Source organism: Chamaea fasciata, unplaced genomic scaffold (genome assembly GCF_029207755.1).
Source record: "Chamaea fasciata isolate MVZ Bird 193981 ecotype frontalis unplaced genomic scaffold, bChaFas1.0.hap1 SCAF_35, whole genome shotgun sequence".
NCBI lineage: Eukaryota > Metazoa > Chordata > Aves > Passeriformes > Sylviidae > Chamaea > Chamaea fasciata.
Window position 1 is genome coordinate 1,010,798 of NW_027094120.1, and position 14,096 is coordinate 1,024,893.

Genomic DNA, 14,096 nt, shown 5'->3' on the forward strand with positions numbered 1-14,096 from the left:
CAGGGCCATTCCTGACCAAGGCTCCCCAGGGACTGGTCCCAGCAGATCCCTGGGGCCACTGGGATGTGGGGGGATGCTGAGGGCAGGACAAGGGGGTGACAGTACCCAGCCTTGCTGGGGCTGTGCCAGGAGGCCCCAGGGCCTCAGGACAAGGTGTCCCCTCCCAGCCCTTGGTGGCACAGACCCTGCTGTGCCACAGGGCACCAAGACTTGGCTTCTCCTGGGCACTGCCAGCCCTGCCAGGCCCTTGGCCACGTCCAGCACAGCTTGTCCTGCGCTGTCCCACAGCTGCTGCTGTGTCCCTGCAGGCTGCACACTCCCATCTCGCTGCCCCCCTGGCTCTGCCCTGCATTTCCCTTTCTCTTCTCCCTGATATCCTGGGATGGAACGTGTGAGAATGGTTCAAAGCTGTACCAGGGAGGGTTTAGACTGCACAGGAGAAAGTCTTTCTTTACTGGGAGGGTGACTTTGGGGTTTCAAACTTTGGGGTTTCAAAGCAGGGCTGATGGCTGTCCCAGGAAAGGAGCTGGGACAAGGTGTCCATCGCTCAGGAGCTGTAATTTGGATTGTCACTTGCCACTGTTCCTCTGAGCTCTTCTCTGTTCCAGAGATGGGCTCTTAATGAGCTGGTGGCTCTCCTGAGATGGGCCCGGGAGCAGCCCGGGCAGAGAATGAACTGAGTTTGTCCTGCTGCCATTGTTGGTGCCCTGTCTGGGAGTGCAGATGAGTCTCTTCTCTCTTAACCTGACACAACCCAGCAGGAGCATCAATCTCCTGAGGCAGCCGTGTTTGGAGGCTGCACACACAGGCACTGGTTTTGTGTAACAGATGATACCAGATCCTTGGGATGGCTTTCCAGAAATGCACCATGCTTAGAGGAAAGGCTTTGTTCTTGGCCTGGCAATGGATTTGTTCAGGGCCAGGATCACAGATTTGTTCCCAAGGCTGCAGATGAATGGATATAGGAATGGGAACAGGACTGTGTTCAGCAGAGCTCCAGTTCTGTTCGTCCTCAAGGAAACATCTTCTGCAGGACACGTGCAGAGAGCAATGCAGCTCCCACGGGCAATGGATAAGGTGATGGGATGGGAAGAACACGTGGTCAAAGCTTTCTTCCTCCCAGAGGCTGCTGGAAGATGCAGAACACAGAAAAGGACGCAGATGCCAAATGCCAGAGTCAAACATAAGGGGCCCAGCACGACACACGGTAAGAAGACAGAGTCTGTTTCCCAAAGCAGGCTGGTGTCAGAGCAGGACAGTTTGAACAAGGGGGAGTTGTCCCAGAGGAAATGGGGGATCTTGGAGCCACAGAAAGACAGCTCAGAGAGGAAGAGCAGCGGTAGCTCAGCAGGACAAAGCCGAGGACCCAAGTAGCAACACCCAGGTGGACACAGAGCTGAGGCTTTGTGATGTCAGCGTAGAGCAAAGGGTGGCAGATGGCAACACAGCGGTCAAAGGACATGACAACCAGGGAAAAACTCTGTGCAGCCCAGGGCAAAATAAAAATAGTTTTGGGCAAAGCAGCTGCCTAGTGAGAGAGTGTTCTGACCAGAACTCAGCATCACAAACCATTTGATGCTTGTGGAGGATGTAAACCAGATTTCCAGGAAGGCCAGGCTGCAGATGAAAACGTCCATGGGGGTTTGCAGGTAGTGATCCACACACAGGAGGAAAAGGATGGTTTCATTCCCCATCACTGTTGTCAGGTACATGAGCGGAAGGACCTGAGATAAAAACATCCGCAGTCTTGGATCATGCTCTGGGAAACCCTCTAGGATGAACTCCGTAACTGCTGTTGCATTTTCTGGTGCAGAATTCCGGTTCTTCGTGCTGGGACAGGAACATAGCAAAAACAAGGGCAATAATTTCACAGTCTGGACAAACAATTCTATCCTTCCTTCTCTGCTTCTTTCTTTTCCTGCAGTCTTGCCATACAACACAGTGATTGCACTTCAAACACTTTGTTGCCCAGTACTTCCTAGGGGAGTAGTTTCTTGGTCAGTAGTGTCCTGGGGAGTAGTTTCTTGGAGATTAGTTTCTTGCCCAGTATTATCTTGCCCAGTTGCTTCTTGGGTAGTAGTCCCTCCCTCCCTCCCTCCCTCCCTCCCTCCCTCCCTCCCTCCCTCCCTCCCTCCCTCCCTCCCTCCCTCCCTCCCTCCCTCCCTCCCTCCCTCCTTCCCTCCCTCCCTCCCTCCCTCCCTCCCTCCCTCCCAGGGATGCCCAGGCTGCCTTTGCCTGAACCTTTGTCACAACATTCAGGACCAATTTGGATGTGTTTCATGGGTTCTTGCTAAGACTAATGGAATGTGTCCTGAGCACATGTATTCATATCCCCAAATGTTTTTTCCTTTCCTAGAAATTGCCTTTGTAACCTTCAACATATGCCCCAAAAACCTACTGGAGTGAAAATCATAGGCTTTTCCTTGACACCTCTATATACCTGTCACATTATATGTGTGTGGTGTTGCCTTAACCCCAGCGGTGGCTATAACGATGGTTGCAAAGGCCACAATTCTCCAAACTATGCCTGTTTGATTTTCCATAACAACTACAAATCTTTCTATTCTTCAAAAGTTATTGACCTATTCTAACATTTTACACACACTATTCACTTTCCAGAATAAGCTTCAGTTTTAGTTCATTGTCACCTGGTGTGGCTCTCCAGATCACTTCAGGAGCCTTCTTCACTCGAGTGTGATGAATGCAGGCATTTTGCTCTCTGATCTTGATTGCAGTAAAGGTGGTGAGGAGCACCTGGAATGGTCCTTCCCACTGGGGTTCCAGAGTCTTTTCTGCAAAAGACATAACATATACATAATCCCCTGGCTGTATGTTATGTACTGGCCCATCTAGTTCTCTCCTTTGAGCCCCAGCCACATGTTTCTCAATTTCTCTGTTTAGGACCACCCGTGTAGGGTTTCTTCCCCTACTTGGGTAGGTGTTGTTCCTTCTTGGACCCCATATGATCTTCTATACAATATTTCAAAAGAACTTCATTTTTCTTTTGTCCTTGGCTTCGTCTGAATTCGTAATAATGCTACTGGAAGAGCTTTAGGCCAAGGTAACTTTGCTTCTTGTCCTGTCTTACAATTTGCTGCTTAATCAGATGGTTAATTTTTTCCACCTGGCCACTTGACTGAGGATGATATGGGATATGAAGTTCCCAGTCTATGCCTAGGTGCCGGCTAATTTGCTGCTCAAGTTTTGAAATAAAATGTGGCCCCCTGTCTGAAGACATTGTGCCTGGGACTCCAAAACACGGTATTATTTCCTGTAACAATGCTTTGGTTACTTCTTGTGCTTTGGCAGTTCCGGTAGGGAAAGCTTCTGGCCACCCTGAAGAGGTTTCTGTAAATGCCAATATCGATACCCTCCCCATCCTGGGTAGTTCTGAAAAATCAATTTGTCATTGCTGCTCAGGCCCATAACCTTTCCCAGTCTGTCCAAGCTTTGGTTTAGGAATAGTTTTGGGATTAGTTTGGAGGCAAAGGCTACATTGGCGAGTCACTGGAATTACTGTTGTTTGCAAAATTCTGGAAATGATTCTGTCCTTCAAATAGTTATATAGAGTGTCTATTCCCCAGTGTGTTTTCTCATGTTCCTCTTTCACCAATGACCATGGCATGTAAGAGGGAATCACAAGTCTTCCTTTCCCTTCATCTGTGTTTGCCCACCCTTCTTGGTTATAACTTCCATTTTCTTTCTCAGTTAGCATCTTGTTCTTTTTTGCTATACCTTGGCTTACCTTCAGTAGAAATATGTCCATCTGGAATTAAGGCTGCCTCAACTGTCTCAATAATCACCTCACCTTTAGCTGCTTCTTTTGCCTTTCTGTCCACCTGCTCATTTCCTTGATGTGCATGATGGCTACTTTTTCAGGTAGCAGGACTGCCCTCAATAGTTTTATTATCTCCTGGGAATGTTTAATACTTTTCCCTGGTGAGTTCAACAGTCCTCTTTCTTTCCAGATGGCTCCATGAGCATGAGCCATCCCAAATGCATACTTTGAGTCTGTATAAATAATAATTTTTTTTTCCTTTTGCCTGTCCTAAAGTCCAGGTTAGGGCAATTATTTCAGCCTTCTGTGCAGAGGTGTTGGTTGGTAATGGTCCAGACTCTATTACTTCTCTGCTCGTGGTAACTGCATACCCAGCATGTCTTTTTCCACTGATCACATAGCTGCTTCCATCAGTAAATCAAGTCTCGGGGTCCTCGAGAGGGGTGTCCTCCAGATCTGGGCGACTGGAGTAGGTGGCTTTGATGGTCTCCAGGCAATCATGGATCACTGGTTCTCCCGTATCCCCACTGACAAAGGAAGCTGGGTTCACAAGATTAGTTACCACAATTTCTACATGATCTTGCTCTACCACTATGGCTTGGTATTTCTGGAACCTCTGTGTGGAAAGACAATGTCTGCCTTTTACCTGCAGGACTGCAGACACTGTGTGGGACACTAGTATCTTCTAGATCTGCTAGCATCTTCTAGCATGACTGTGGGACACAGTCATCTTCTGGCCTAGGGTGAACTTGTGTGCTTCCTGAATGTTCATCACCACTGCAGCAGTGGCTCTGAGGCACCCTGGCCATCCCTTGGCTGCTGCATCCAGCTGCCTGGAAAAGTAGGTGACTGCCCTGTGACACAGGCCCAGGTCTTGTGCCAGTATTCCCAAAGCAATCTCCTGCTTTTTGTGAGGAAACAGAAAGAATGGTTTACTCACATCTGGAAGTCCCAGGGCTGGAGCTGACATGCGGACCTTCTTTAGGTGGTTGAAGGCTCGTGTTGCTTCTTTTGTCCATTGGAGGTCTCTGGTTCCTTCTATAACCAAGGCATATAGGGGATTGTAAATCCACAATTGTAAATCCACAGTCTACACCAGCCTGTCAGGCCCAAAAAGGTTCTCAGTTCCTTTACTGTCTGGGGTTTTGGGGTCTGGCATGTTGCTTCCTTGCCATCCTGCCCTAAGATCCTTTGTCCAGCACTGACTTCGTAGCCCAGGTAGAAAACTCTTTGCCTCACTATCTGAGCTTTCTTCTGGGATACTCGATACCCTTGTAGACCCAAAAAGTTTAGGAGGCTTACTGTCCGATCCACGCATGTCTCTTCAGTTCAAGTAGCTATCCGGAGGTCATCTACATACTGCAACAGCTGTCCTTCTCCTGATGGGGCTTCCCAGGATTCCAAGTATTTTTCAAGCTGTTCTTCAAATATCATGGAAGAGTGTTTGAATCCTCGGGTTAAAACTGTCCATGTGAGCTGGGTTTTGTGCCCATTCTTGGGTCTTTCCCATTCAAATGCAGAAATTGTCTGGCTGGCTTCATGGAGAGGAAGGCAAAAGAAAGCATCTTTCAAATCTAAAATGGTAAACCAAATTAGTTCAGGTGTTAAATGGGTTAACAATGTGTAGGGGTTGGCAATCAGTGGGTACAAATTTTCAATTAGCCTATTAACAGCCTGCAAATCCTGTATACTACTCAGTCTGACCCATCAGGCTTTTTAACAGGCCAAATAGGAGTATTAAAATCAGACTGACACTCTTTTAATAGCCCTATCTGCAAAAAGTTTTCAATTACTGGGCTAATCCCTTCCCTGTCTTCCTTTTTTAAAGGGATACTGTTTAACTCTAACTGGTTGTTTTCCTTCTTTAAGTTCAATTTGCACTAGAGGTGCATTCTTTGCCCTCAATGGTATGTTAGAAGCCCATACCCCAGGAAATACCTGATCCATTCCTTTTCTGCTAGTCTCTTCTTCACTTTTAGTTTTGGTCCCATTGGCTATTGACACTAAGCTTAACCATTCCACATATTGTCAATCCTTAACCTCCAAAATAACCTCTCCATTTTTGAATATTATCTTTGCTTCTAGTTGCTCCAATAAATCTCTACTCAAAAGTGCTGATGGGGCATTGGGCATGTATAAAAACTTACGAATTCCCCATTGTTTCCCAAGTTTATATTTCAGTGGTCTACATAAATACACTTTCAGGTTGGCCAATTGCCTCCTTCACCATACCATAATCATCTGTTATAGGTATTAAAATCATCTGTTATAGGTATTAAAGCTTTATTTAACACTGAGTACGTTGTCCCTGTGTCCCCCCAAAATTTCATTTCCTTTCCTTTGTTCCCTATCTTGATTACAACCAGAGGCTCCCCTAGGGTAAAATCCTCTGGTCCTCCTCAGTCTTCTTTGATGTGAGCAACCACCCCCTCCGCTTTTCAGTCTCCTTTAATCATCGCCTTTTCTTTGTTCTGGGCACTGGTTCTTCCAGCTTCCAAATTTCTTACAGAATGCACACTGGTCTTTCCCTAGTCGGGGTGGTCCTTGCTTTGGTGGTCCTTGTCCACATCTCCCTTTTTCTTCTTCCCTTACTACTTCTGTTAATTTTCTTATCTCTTGTTTGTATCCTTCCTCTCAATTGCTAAAAACTCTCCAATCCTCATCTAGCAAAGAAGAAGCCGAAGGCGAGGCAGAACTGATGATAGTAGATTTTCCAGGACTGGATCCTTTTGGCCACAGTGAAACTTTTCCAGCCAGCAACAGCCATTCTCTCTCTCTCCCCGAACGCAGGAAAAAGAAGAGCCCACCTGCGTTATCTCCCCCTTCCACCTTTGTCCACCTCTTTGTTTCAGTTAAGTACTCTCAAGTATCCAACACTTGGTCTCCTTGGTAACTTGTGGGAAAAAATTCTTTAGAGAAAGAAGGAACAAACCTAACCCCCAACAATTATTCTTTGCATTGTTTATCCAGCTAATTTGAACACTGTTACCCTTTCCAAAAGCTGAATCACTGCTTCCTTCTGGTCTTCTGTTGCATTATCCAAATGTTCCAGCCAAACTGAAAGTTCCCTTCCATGTGTACTCAAACACTCCACTGTCACATAAAACCTGTCCAGGAAACAAAGGGGGAGGTGTGTAAATAAACCTCAAAACACCTCAAATACAAAACTCCAGGAGATGCAGATCTTTTTGTACAGTAACTTCATGATTCCTTCTTTTGGGAAAGAAAAGAGGAAGAGCAGGTCGATGAAAAGAAGTACCTGCCACTCTCCTCACCCCCTCAACTCAAGAGGCCTTTTCTTTCCACTCACTAGTGGGACTTGTCAACTGCACAGTGGACACTAAAAACCTTACTGTTGGGTTAACCGGAGCCGCAGGAGAAGAGCCTCATGCTATCATGGTCAGCAAATCTCGTTTATTTCAGGTAGCATACACACATTTATATCTTCTATAATCAGCTCATACATATTGCAAAAGTTAAGCTCAGGATTGGTGCTCAGACTAAAAGTCAGCTACGCCTCTTTCTACATTCCTTTGTGGTTACATTGTTTGAGTAAGTTTTAGTTTAACCATGCTTCTCCCTCTTATCTTTCAGCTACAAGGTCTTGTTATCGGTCTTGTTATCGTATAGCAGCTGTGCTCAAGGAAATAGAAGCTTACTGCCTTGCTGGTTCTCATGAGAGTGCCTGTGTGCTCAGCAAAGCTCTCTCATGTCTGCGTGACCTTTTGCAGCTAGCCAGTTATCAATCACACTCTCCACACCTTACCTCTATAATTTCTGGAAAGCAGGTTATACTGCTTTCAGAGGGTTGTACATCTTCATGTCATCACAGGCAGAAAAAAAGTGCGCCTTAACAATAGCCTGTAGGACAGTTTAGAAAACTACTGATCTAACAAAGAAAATCATCGCTAAATTAAACCTGAATCAGGTGTCGACCACACAATCATGCAGTAAAGGTATCTGCTGCTTCAAGAAAAAAATTTACCATCCTGGCATTTCAGACCAGTGGGATATAGTGAATATCCCGATATTTCAATTCAAATATGTACGTTGATGATTAATTGTTTGCTGGAAGTTTTCAGATGAGAGTGGGTACTTGTAACAAACATTTTCATCAGTAAATAGAAGACTGATTTTTCACCAGATAGCTTCTCTGTTTCAGAGATGTCCTACAAGAAAAATGTATTAGAATTCCTCTGCTACAGCAACACTGTACAGGACTATGTTGCACTGACAATGATACGCAAGGTAAGCGTGTTACTTTACAGACCTGCCCAAAAGTCCCAAGGCCAGAAACCAGTGGGATCATTTACACTACTTTGCAGTCAATGAGCCAGCATCGTTGCATTCATTTGCAAAATGTTTTCCTGAAAAGTGGAAGAAGACCGTAGTAACAGAAACCCCCAACTATTGAAAGGGCCCAAGACAAAGCAACTTCCCTCATCAATCATATTTCATTCCCTAATCATTCCATGTCAATCCCTGCTACCTCCTCAAAGCCAGGTCCACTCCTTTCTCCTGACATGACAAGCCAAGTCTTGACAGAGTACTTATTTGACAAGCCTGCAGTAAAATAGAGCTGGGGCCCTGATGGTTTCCACCAATTATGGAGAGCATTAAAAAATGTTGGAATCCTCCTTGGGAAGGGGTGGGACGGCTCCCATCAGTAGCTCATTTCCCTGGTCTGCAGCTCAGGCTTTCCAGACAAGTGGAAACCAGCACACTCTTTCTTGTGAGGGAACATCTCCAGAGACACAAAGAGCTACAGCAACCTTCTCCTCCGTTCATCAGGGAGGCAAAAAATGTTTTCCTTGTAAAAAACCTTCCAGCTCAGAAGGGAGTTTTCACTACTGCTAAGACTGTAATTCCTGCTGCTTTACAAAAGGGTCACCCCTAAAATGGCTGGACTAATTTAAAACTAGGCGATGCCAGAGGAAAACATTTGAGGACAACAGAGCAAGCAAACATAACTTTGCACCAGCCTCTTACCTGTCCTCTGAACCAGGCAAACTTGTTGGCAGGAAGTTCTAAAGCCACTTTCAGGATATGGTGCTGCAGAAGAGGAGGGACCTCCTCCCGCAGGCCCTTTCCAGTGACGATACCTGAGGTGTGAACGCAAGAAACAAACTTCACTTCGGTTCCTCTGCCTGAGACTTCAGAACACTCCTGTTTTAGGGTTTAGAACACAACTGTGAGACAAGCTGGCAATTCACAGATCTTCATGTCATGGGATCCCCAGACACACTGCAGCGAAGGCTGGCCAACCCAAGGTGTGAATCCAGCCCTCGGAGGGAGATTTCATCAGCTAACCCCAGCACAAAGCACTGGTCGTGCATGGAAATATAAAATCTCTTCTATCAGTCTCAGCAACCTTGAAAAGCTGTGACCTACAGGCAGGACAAAGGATGGACAAACTGGAGAGCAAAATACAGAATTTAACTCAACAAATGCTTGTACCACGACAATACTTGCTCCAGACAATGGAACTTCACACTCATGTCTCTCCCTGCATCCCTGCTATCACCAGCTCATGAATAACCTCATTTATTCTTGTGACAGGTCAGGGAGCTGTCGCAGTGCAATCAGAACCTGAGCTGCCCCCATCTGACCTGACATCAGCAGCACAAAGCACTGGTGTCTGAGCCTCTCGGAGCCTGGGTAGGATCTTTGTGGCCCTCATTCGAGAAACAACACCACATTTTAAAAAGTCACCACCAAGGCAATCCAACAGTAAGACCAAACAACAAAAACTTAATAAATAATAAAAACATAACAGAGAAACTAAAATGGGCTACTTTTAGAAAACAGTTCCTTTATCTCCACAGAAAAGCAAACCTTCCTTTCTGCTGTAGACTTTGTAAACAGCCAGAGAAAACACTGGAGGAAATACAAACCCCCATCACATACCTTTTAGCAGCTTGCTAAAATCAAAGTTGCTCTGTGCTACCAAGTGGGGCACAACCTTCTGATAAAGACATGACCTGAAGCAGTGCAGCTTTCAGAAGCAGCATCTCAGCATCATCTGAACCTAAACAAAATATTACCATAATTGGCTTCTCCTTCCTTCACAGCAAGAGTGAAGTGTCACACCTCCATTACCCAGCACAGAAACACTGAGCATTACCAACTTTATTTCCAGCAGACTTGCCTAGGAAATGACCTGCCATCTTCCCAACAGGAATGAGAAAAACACCCACGGAATCCCCAGTTTCCTTCCCCACACATTCCTGTATGAACACTTTCAAAACTAAATCCACTTATTCGGTGCTTAGATCGAGAGCTGCCGTTTCTAATTTGACTCACAAGTGCTCACACATGTAAAACACCACCTGAACATCTGAATACTCACTGTAAGAACCCCACCAGTCCCACTGCTGTTCAGTGCACGGCTGAACAACAGGAAAAAGCGAAGGAAAGGATATGGTCATGCTGCTGATTTCTGGGCGCGCTACTTTTAGCTAATGTCAGGTAGGTTTGGCTGGGGAAGTGCACGAGACAGTACACTACAGTTTGTGGCAAATTTATTATTTCACTTAAAAATTTCTCTCTTTCCCTTTCCCCTTTCAAAATAAGGCTTGTCAGCGTAAGCTTTTGGCAAGAGGCAGACAACAAATACCTGTCCGAGAGAAACAGCAATAGCACTTAATGCAACTGTTCACTTCCTAGGAAAAGCCATCTCAGGTTTCAGTTGTAACATGAGGAGGCATAAAAGCTACCTGTTATCCAGCCATTAATGAAAGCAAGCAAAGCACATGGACCAAAACAATCAACACCTAACTTTTCCCTGTTAACTTCATCTCCCTCGGGGAGCTAGAAAGAGCTGGATGAATGCCATGGATAAACTTTGTTTGCCTGAGTCTCAGCTCCCATTAGAAAGGAATTCTCTAGAGGCCACAATGCAAATAAAGCTGTTAAAGGTGAACTGGGAGTAAGTGACAGCATCATGACCACAGAATGCTGAGGAACTACAGCTGCAGTCCTACAGAACCCAGCTGCCCCACTGGTTTCCAAGCCTTGGACTGTCAGTGCTGACATTTTGCTGCCCAATGGGAGGCACAGAAGGACGTCCACTGAAAAACCTTTTGCTCCAGGAAGTGTCTCTGTGGAATATGCCCTCTGAAGGGTGAAACTGGTTTCAGATTTATCTCCAGCCTACAAGGAAAACTTCACAGGCCAGTGGCCAAGATGCAGACAATCCTGAAACTTCCCATCCCCTGCTGTGGGAAGCAGTGGGACTGTGGAAGCAAGCCCTTCCGGAGGGATGCTGAGCTTGAGAGAGGAAAACTGAAGCCTTCACCACATCCCTCTTCCAACGCTCACAATTCCACTCCTGTGTTACGTCAAGACAAGCATTGGTGTAGCCACAGTACCTAACTGCTAAAAAACAAATATGACCTCCTGGTAAAATAACCTGGACAAACAAAAACCTCTCAAAAAATTATTTTTCAGGCATATGAGTGTCCCTGCGAGTTTTCCTTTGTGGCTGCGAAACAGCCACCAGCATGGAAAGGTCAAGGGCAGGAGGGCTGGGTTCAACAGGAGGAAGAGCAGAGCCCTGCACCTGAGAAGGAACAGACCCATTCCACAGTGCAAGTGGAGAGCAGGTTGCCAGGGAAGGATCTGAAGGCCCTGGTGTCCTGACGTCAGGGAGCATCTCCTTCCCCTCCTCTCAGCGCTGGGGAGGCCAAACCAGGAGTGCTGTGTTCAGGCCTGGACTCCCCAGAACATGAAGACACTGGAGGGAGTCAGGCAAAGGCTCACAAAAATGCTGAAGGGACTGGAACATCTCTCCTGTGAGAAACGGCTGGGAGAGCCGGGACCGTTCAGGCTGAAGAGAAGGCTCAGGGCCACCTCATCAATATGTATGAACACCTGAAGTGAGGCTGCAAAGCTCCTCCCAGAAGCACCCAGCGCAGGAGCAGAGACACTGGGCACAAAGTGAAACACAGGAACACTCTGAGCACCAGGAAACACTCTCTGACTATGAAGGCGATCGAGCACCCACACAAGTTGCCTAAAGAGGTCCTGGGGTCTCCGTCTTTGGAGATGTTCAAAAGCTGTGTGAACATGGACCTGGGTAACCACCAGGATTAGGCAGAGGTATCAGGCAAGATGATTTGCAGAGATGCCTTCCAGCCTCAACCACTCTGTGATCCTGGGACAGCAAAGTCAAACTGCTTAACCTTCCAGTAACAGTGGCAGCCTACACATTCAACTGTGTTTTCAGGCAATTCTAATGCCCTGAAGAAATGAACAAAGAAAGGGTGAGCAGTAAATACACAAGTGAGATCCGGATTCTGCTGAAGTGAAGGGTGGGATGAAGGTTTCACAACACCCATTCCCACACAGATAGGAAGCTGTAACTCCACCTGCTTTGCCTACCATGCTGCTCAGCAACTTCCGTCTCGGTCATTGCCCTCACAGTGGAGACATCACCTTCCTTTTTTCTCTGCTGGGCTGTCACTGTGTTGTCTCTTTTCCTTCAGAAGAGACTGCCAGACAGCCACGATACTACTCACGTCCGGTAAAACCTAAAAGCAAAACGGGTAAATTGCAACAGCTCTCCTTTGTAAGACAAAGCTCCTGCGACAAATACATCCCCAAACACCCAACAGGAAGATTTGCTGCTCTTCACAAAGGTAAGAATTGACCTTGTGTGCAATCAGGGAATGACCTGAAATCAAGCAGTTCCACTTCTGCAGAACAAAAGTACTGGAAAGAACATTTTACTGAAAAGGTTTCCCGTGAAAATTTTGTTTGGTTCTTCCTTCTCATGGTATATTTCCAACTCAAGTGCTCCTTTGTTTAGTAAGTTCTGAGTAACCTCTGCGGGCTACATTGACTTGAACCAGGAAGAGAACTTGCTTCCTGGCCTTGAAAGGCATTTGCAGCTCAAGAGCCATTAATGTTACAGATCATCTCACCACAGAATTTTATTTGCATTCCTGTCAGACAGATGTGTCAGGAAACGCAAGCTCCTACCTCACCATTTCATCCACAGCCTCCCCCAGGATACCATCTCCTGGCTCCTAGGGTTCAACTACTTGAGGAGAAAGTACAGAGGAAAGCAGTTGTCAGCCGCCTGCAAAATGCCTCCTGTCAGCCCCCAGTTGTCTCTTTCTTTCTACCTTGCTGACAGCTTCTCTGTAGAGCCGCACCAACTCCTGCATTGTTGGCAGCGTGTAGATTTGTGACCTTTGCCAGGTTCCTCCAGACAAACAGTGCTCAGTGTTCCTCAGGGCTCTTCTCAGCACCATGGATTCCAGTGACAGGATGCTGTGCTTCACCACTGTGCTGGGCAAATAAAAGAAGAAGTCAGTTAGAGACACTTCAGTGATTCCTGTTATGCGTTGCACAGAACCTGTACTTTGAATGTGTTAAAACTGGTCAATGAATTAATTATTTTCTAGGTCTTGGCTAGCAGTAAAGAATCCATAGGTTTTCAGATTCCCAGCCTAACCTACCACCGGACAGCGGAAGAACTGGTGCTTGTGAAAGGCACCTGGAATCAATATCAGCGGTTTTCATTCATTTTCCAGTGCTTTCCCAAGCCAGATTTCTGCTGGGGCGGACAATACAAAACACAGGTAATTAACCAACTAAAGAAATTTCTTCAATGATCACACAGCAAAATCAAACAGTACTAACTGGGAGAGAAAAGTCACTGAAATACCACAGACTGCCCTTACATTTAACCCCTGGGTGAACATTATTTTATTGCACACTGCAGGGACTGTTGTTACCATCACCATCAAAAGCAATCTGGGGAGAGGAAGAAATTCTGAAGTCTTAGAAGACTTGGAGATCTCTGGTTGAGCCTCATAGATCTGAAAGAAAAGAAAGAAAAGAAAGAAAATTTATGCCCCATTGGTACATTCCCAGAGATGACAGCTTCCTTCTTCTGGGGAGCATTATACAGAAGGATTTTGACTTGTCTAAAGTAACAGCATCATTAAATATCAATTTTTAGGCAAATATGCTAGAGCATCCTCCAGAGTCCTACTCAACTAAATGCACTCTCTGTATGCAACCAGCATCCCTGCTAAAGGCCATCCCTTTTCAAGAGATTCCAGATCCTACTTGATCATTTTCATCTAAACAAATAGGCAGTGGAACACTCGGAAATGACAGAACGTTCTTTTAGCTGAGCTTTGATGCTGCTGCCTCAAAAAATACATCACTGATGTGATGTTTTCCACTGTTTCTTACACCAAAATTCCTTCTTTCTCAGTTCAGTTGAAGTGTTTATAGAGCCTCCTGCTCTGAGCATGGTTTTTTACCATCATCCATACTCTTACCTTCTTGAGTAACTTCATGT

At 45.9% G+C, this 14,096-nt stretch overlaps 1 protein-coding gene and 1 long non-coding RNA gene across 2 annotated transcripts; both read right to left on the reverse strand.

The window, feature by feature from the left end:
* Positions 1–890: 890 nt before the first annotated feature.
* LOC136303466 (olfactory receptor 287-like) lies at positions 891–2,849 on the reverse strand (the record flags this gene model as incomplete). The annotated part of the gene is given in 4 exon segments (XM_066207130.1): positions 891–1,336; positions 1,339–1,472; positions 1,474–1,950; positions 2,842–2,849. Coding segments are annotated over 4 exon segments (1,065 nt in total), but the record flags the coding sequence as incomplete, so codon positions are not given.
* A 626-nt stretch (positions 2,850–3,475) lies between these two features.
* LOC136303503 (uncharacterized) lies at positions 3,476–7,441 on the reverse strand. The gene is made up of 4 exons (XR_010724233.1): positions 7,132–7,441; positions 6,768–6,885; positions 4,719–5,352; positions 3,476–4,318 (listed from the first exon to the last, which is right to left on the reverse strand). It is a non-coding gene; the product is annotated as an uncharacterized lncRNA (long non-coding RNA).
* Positions 7,442–14,096: the final 6,655 nt, after the last annotated feature.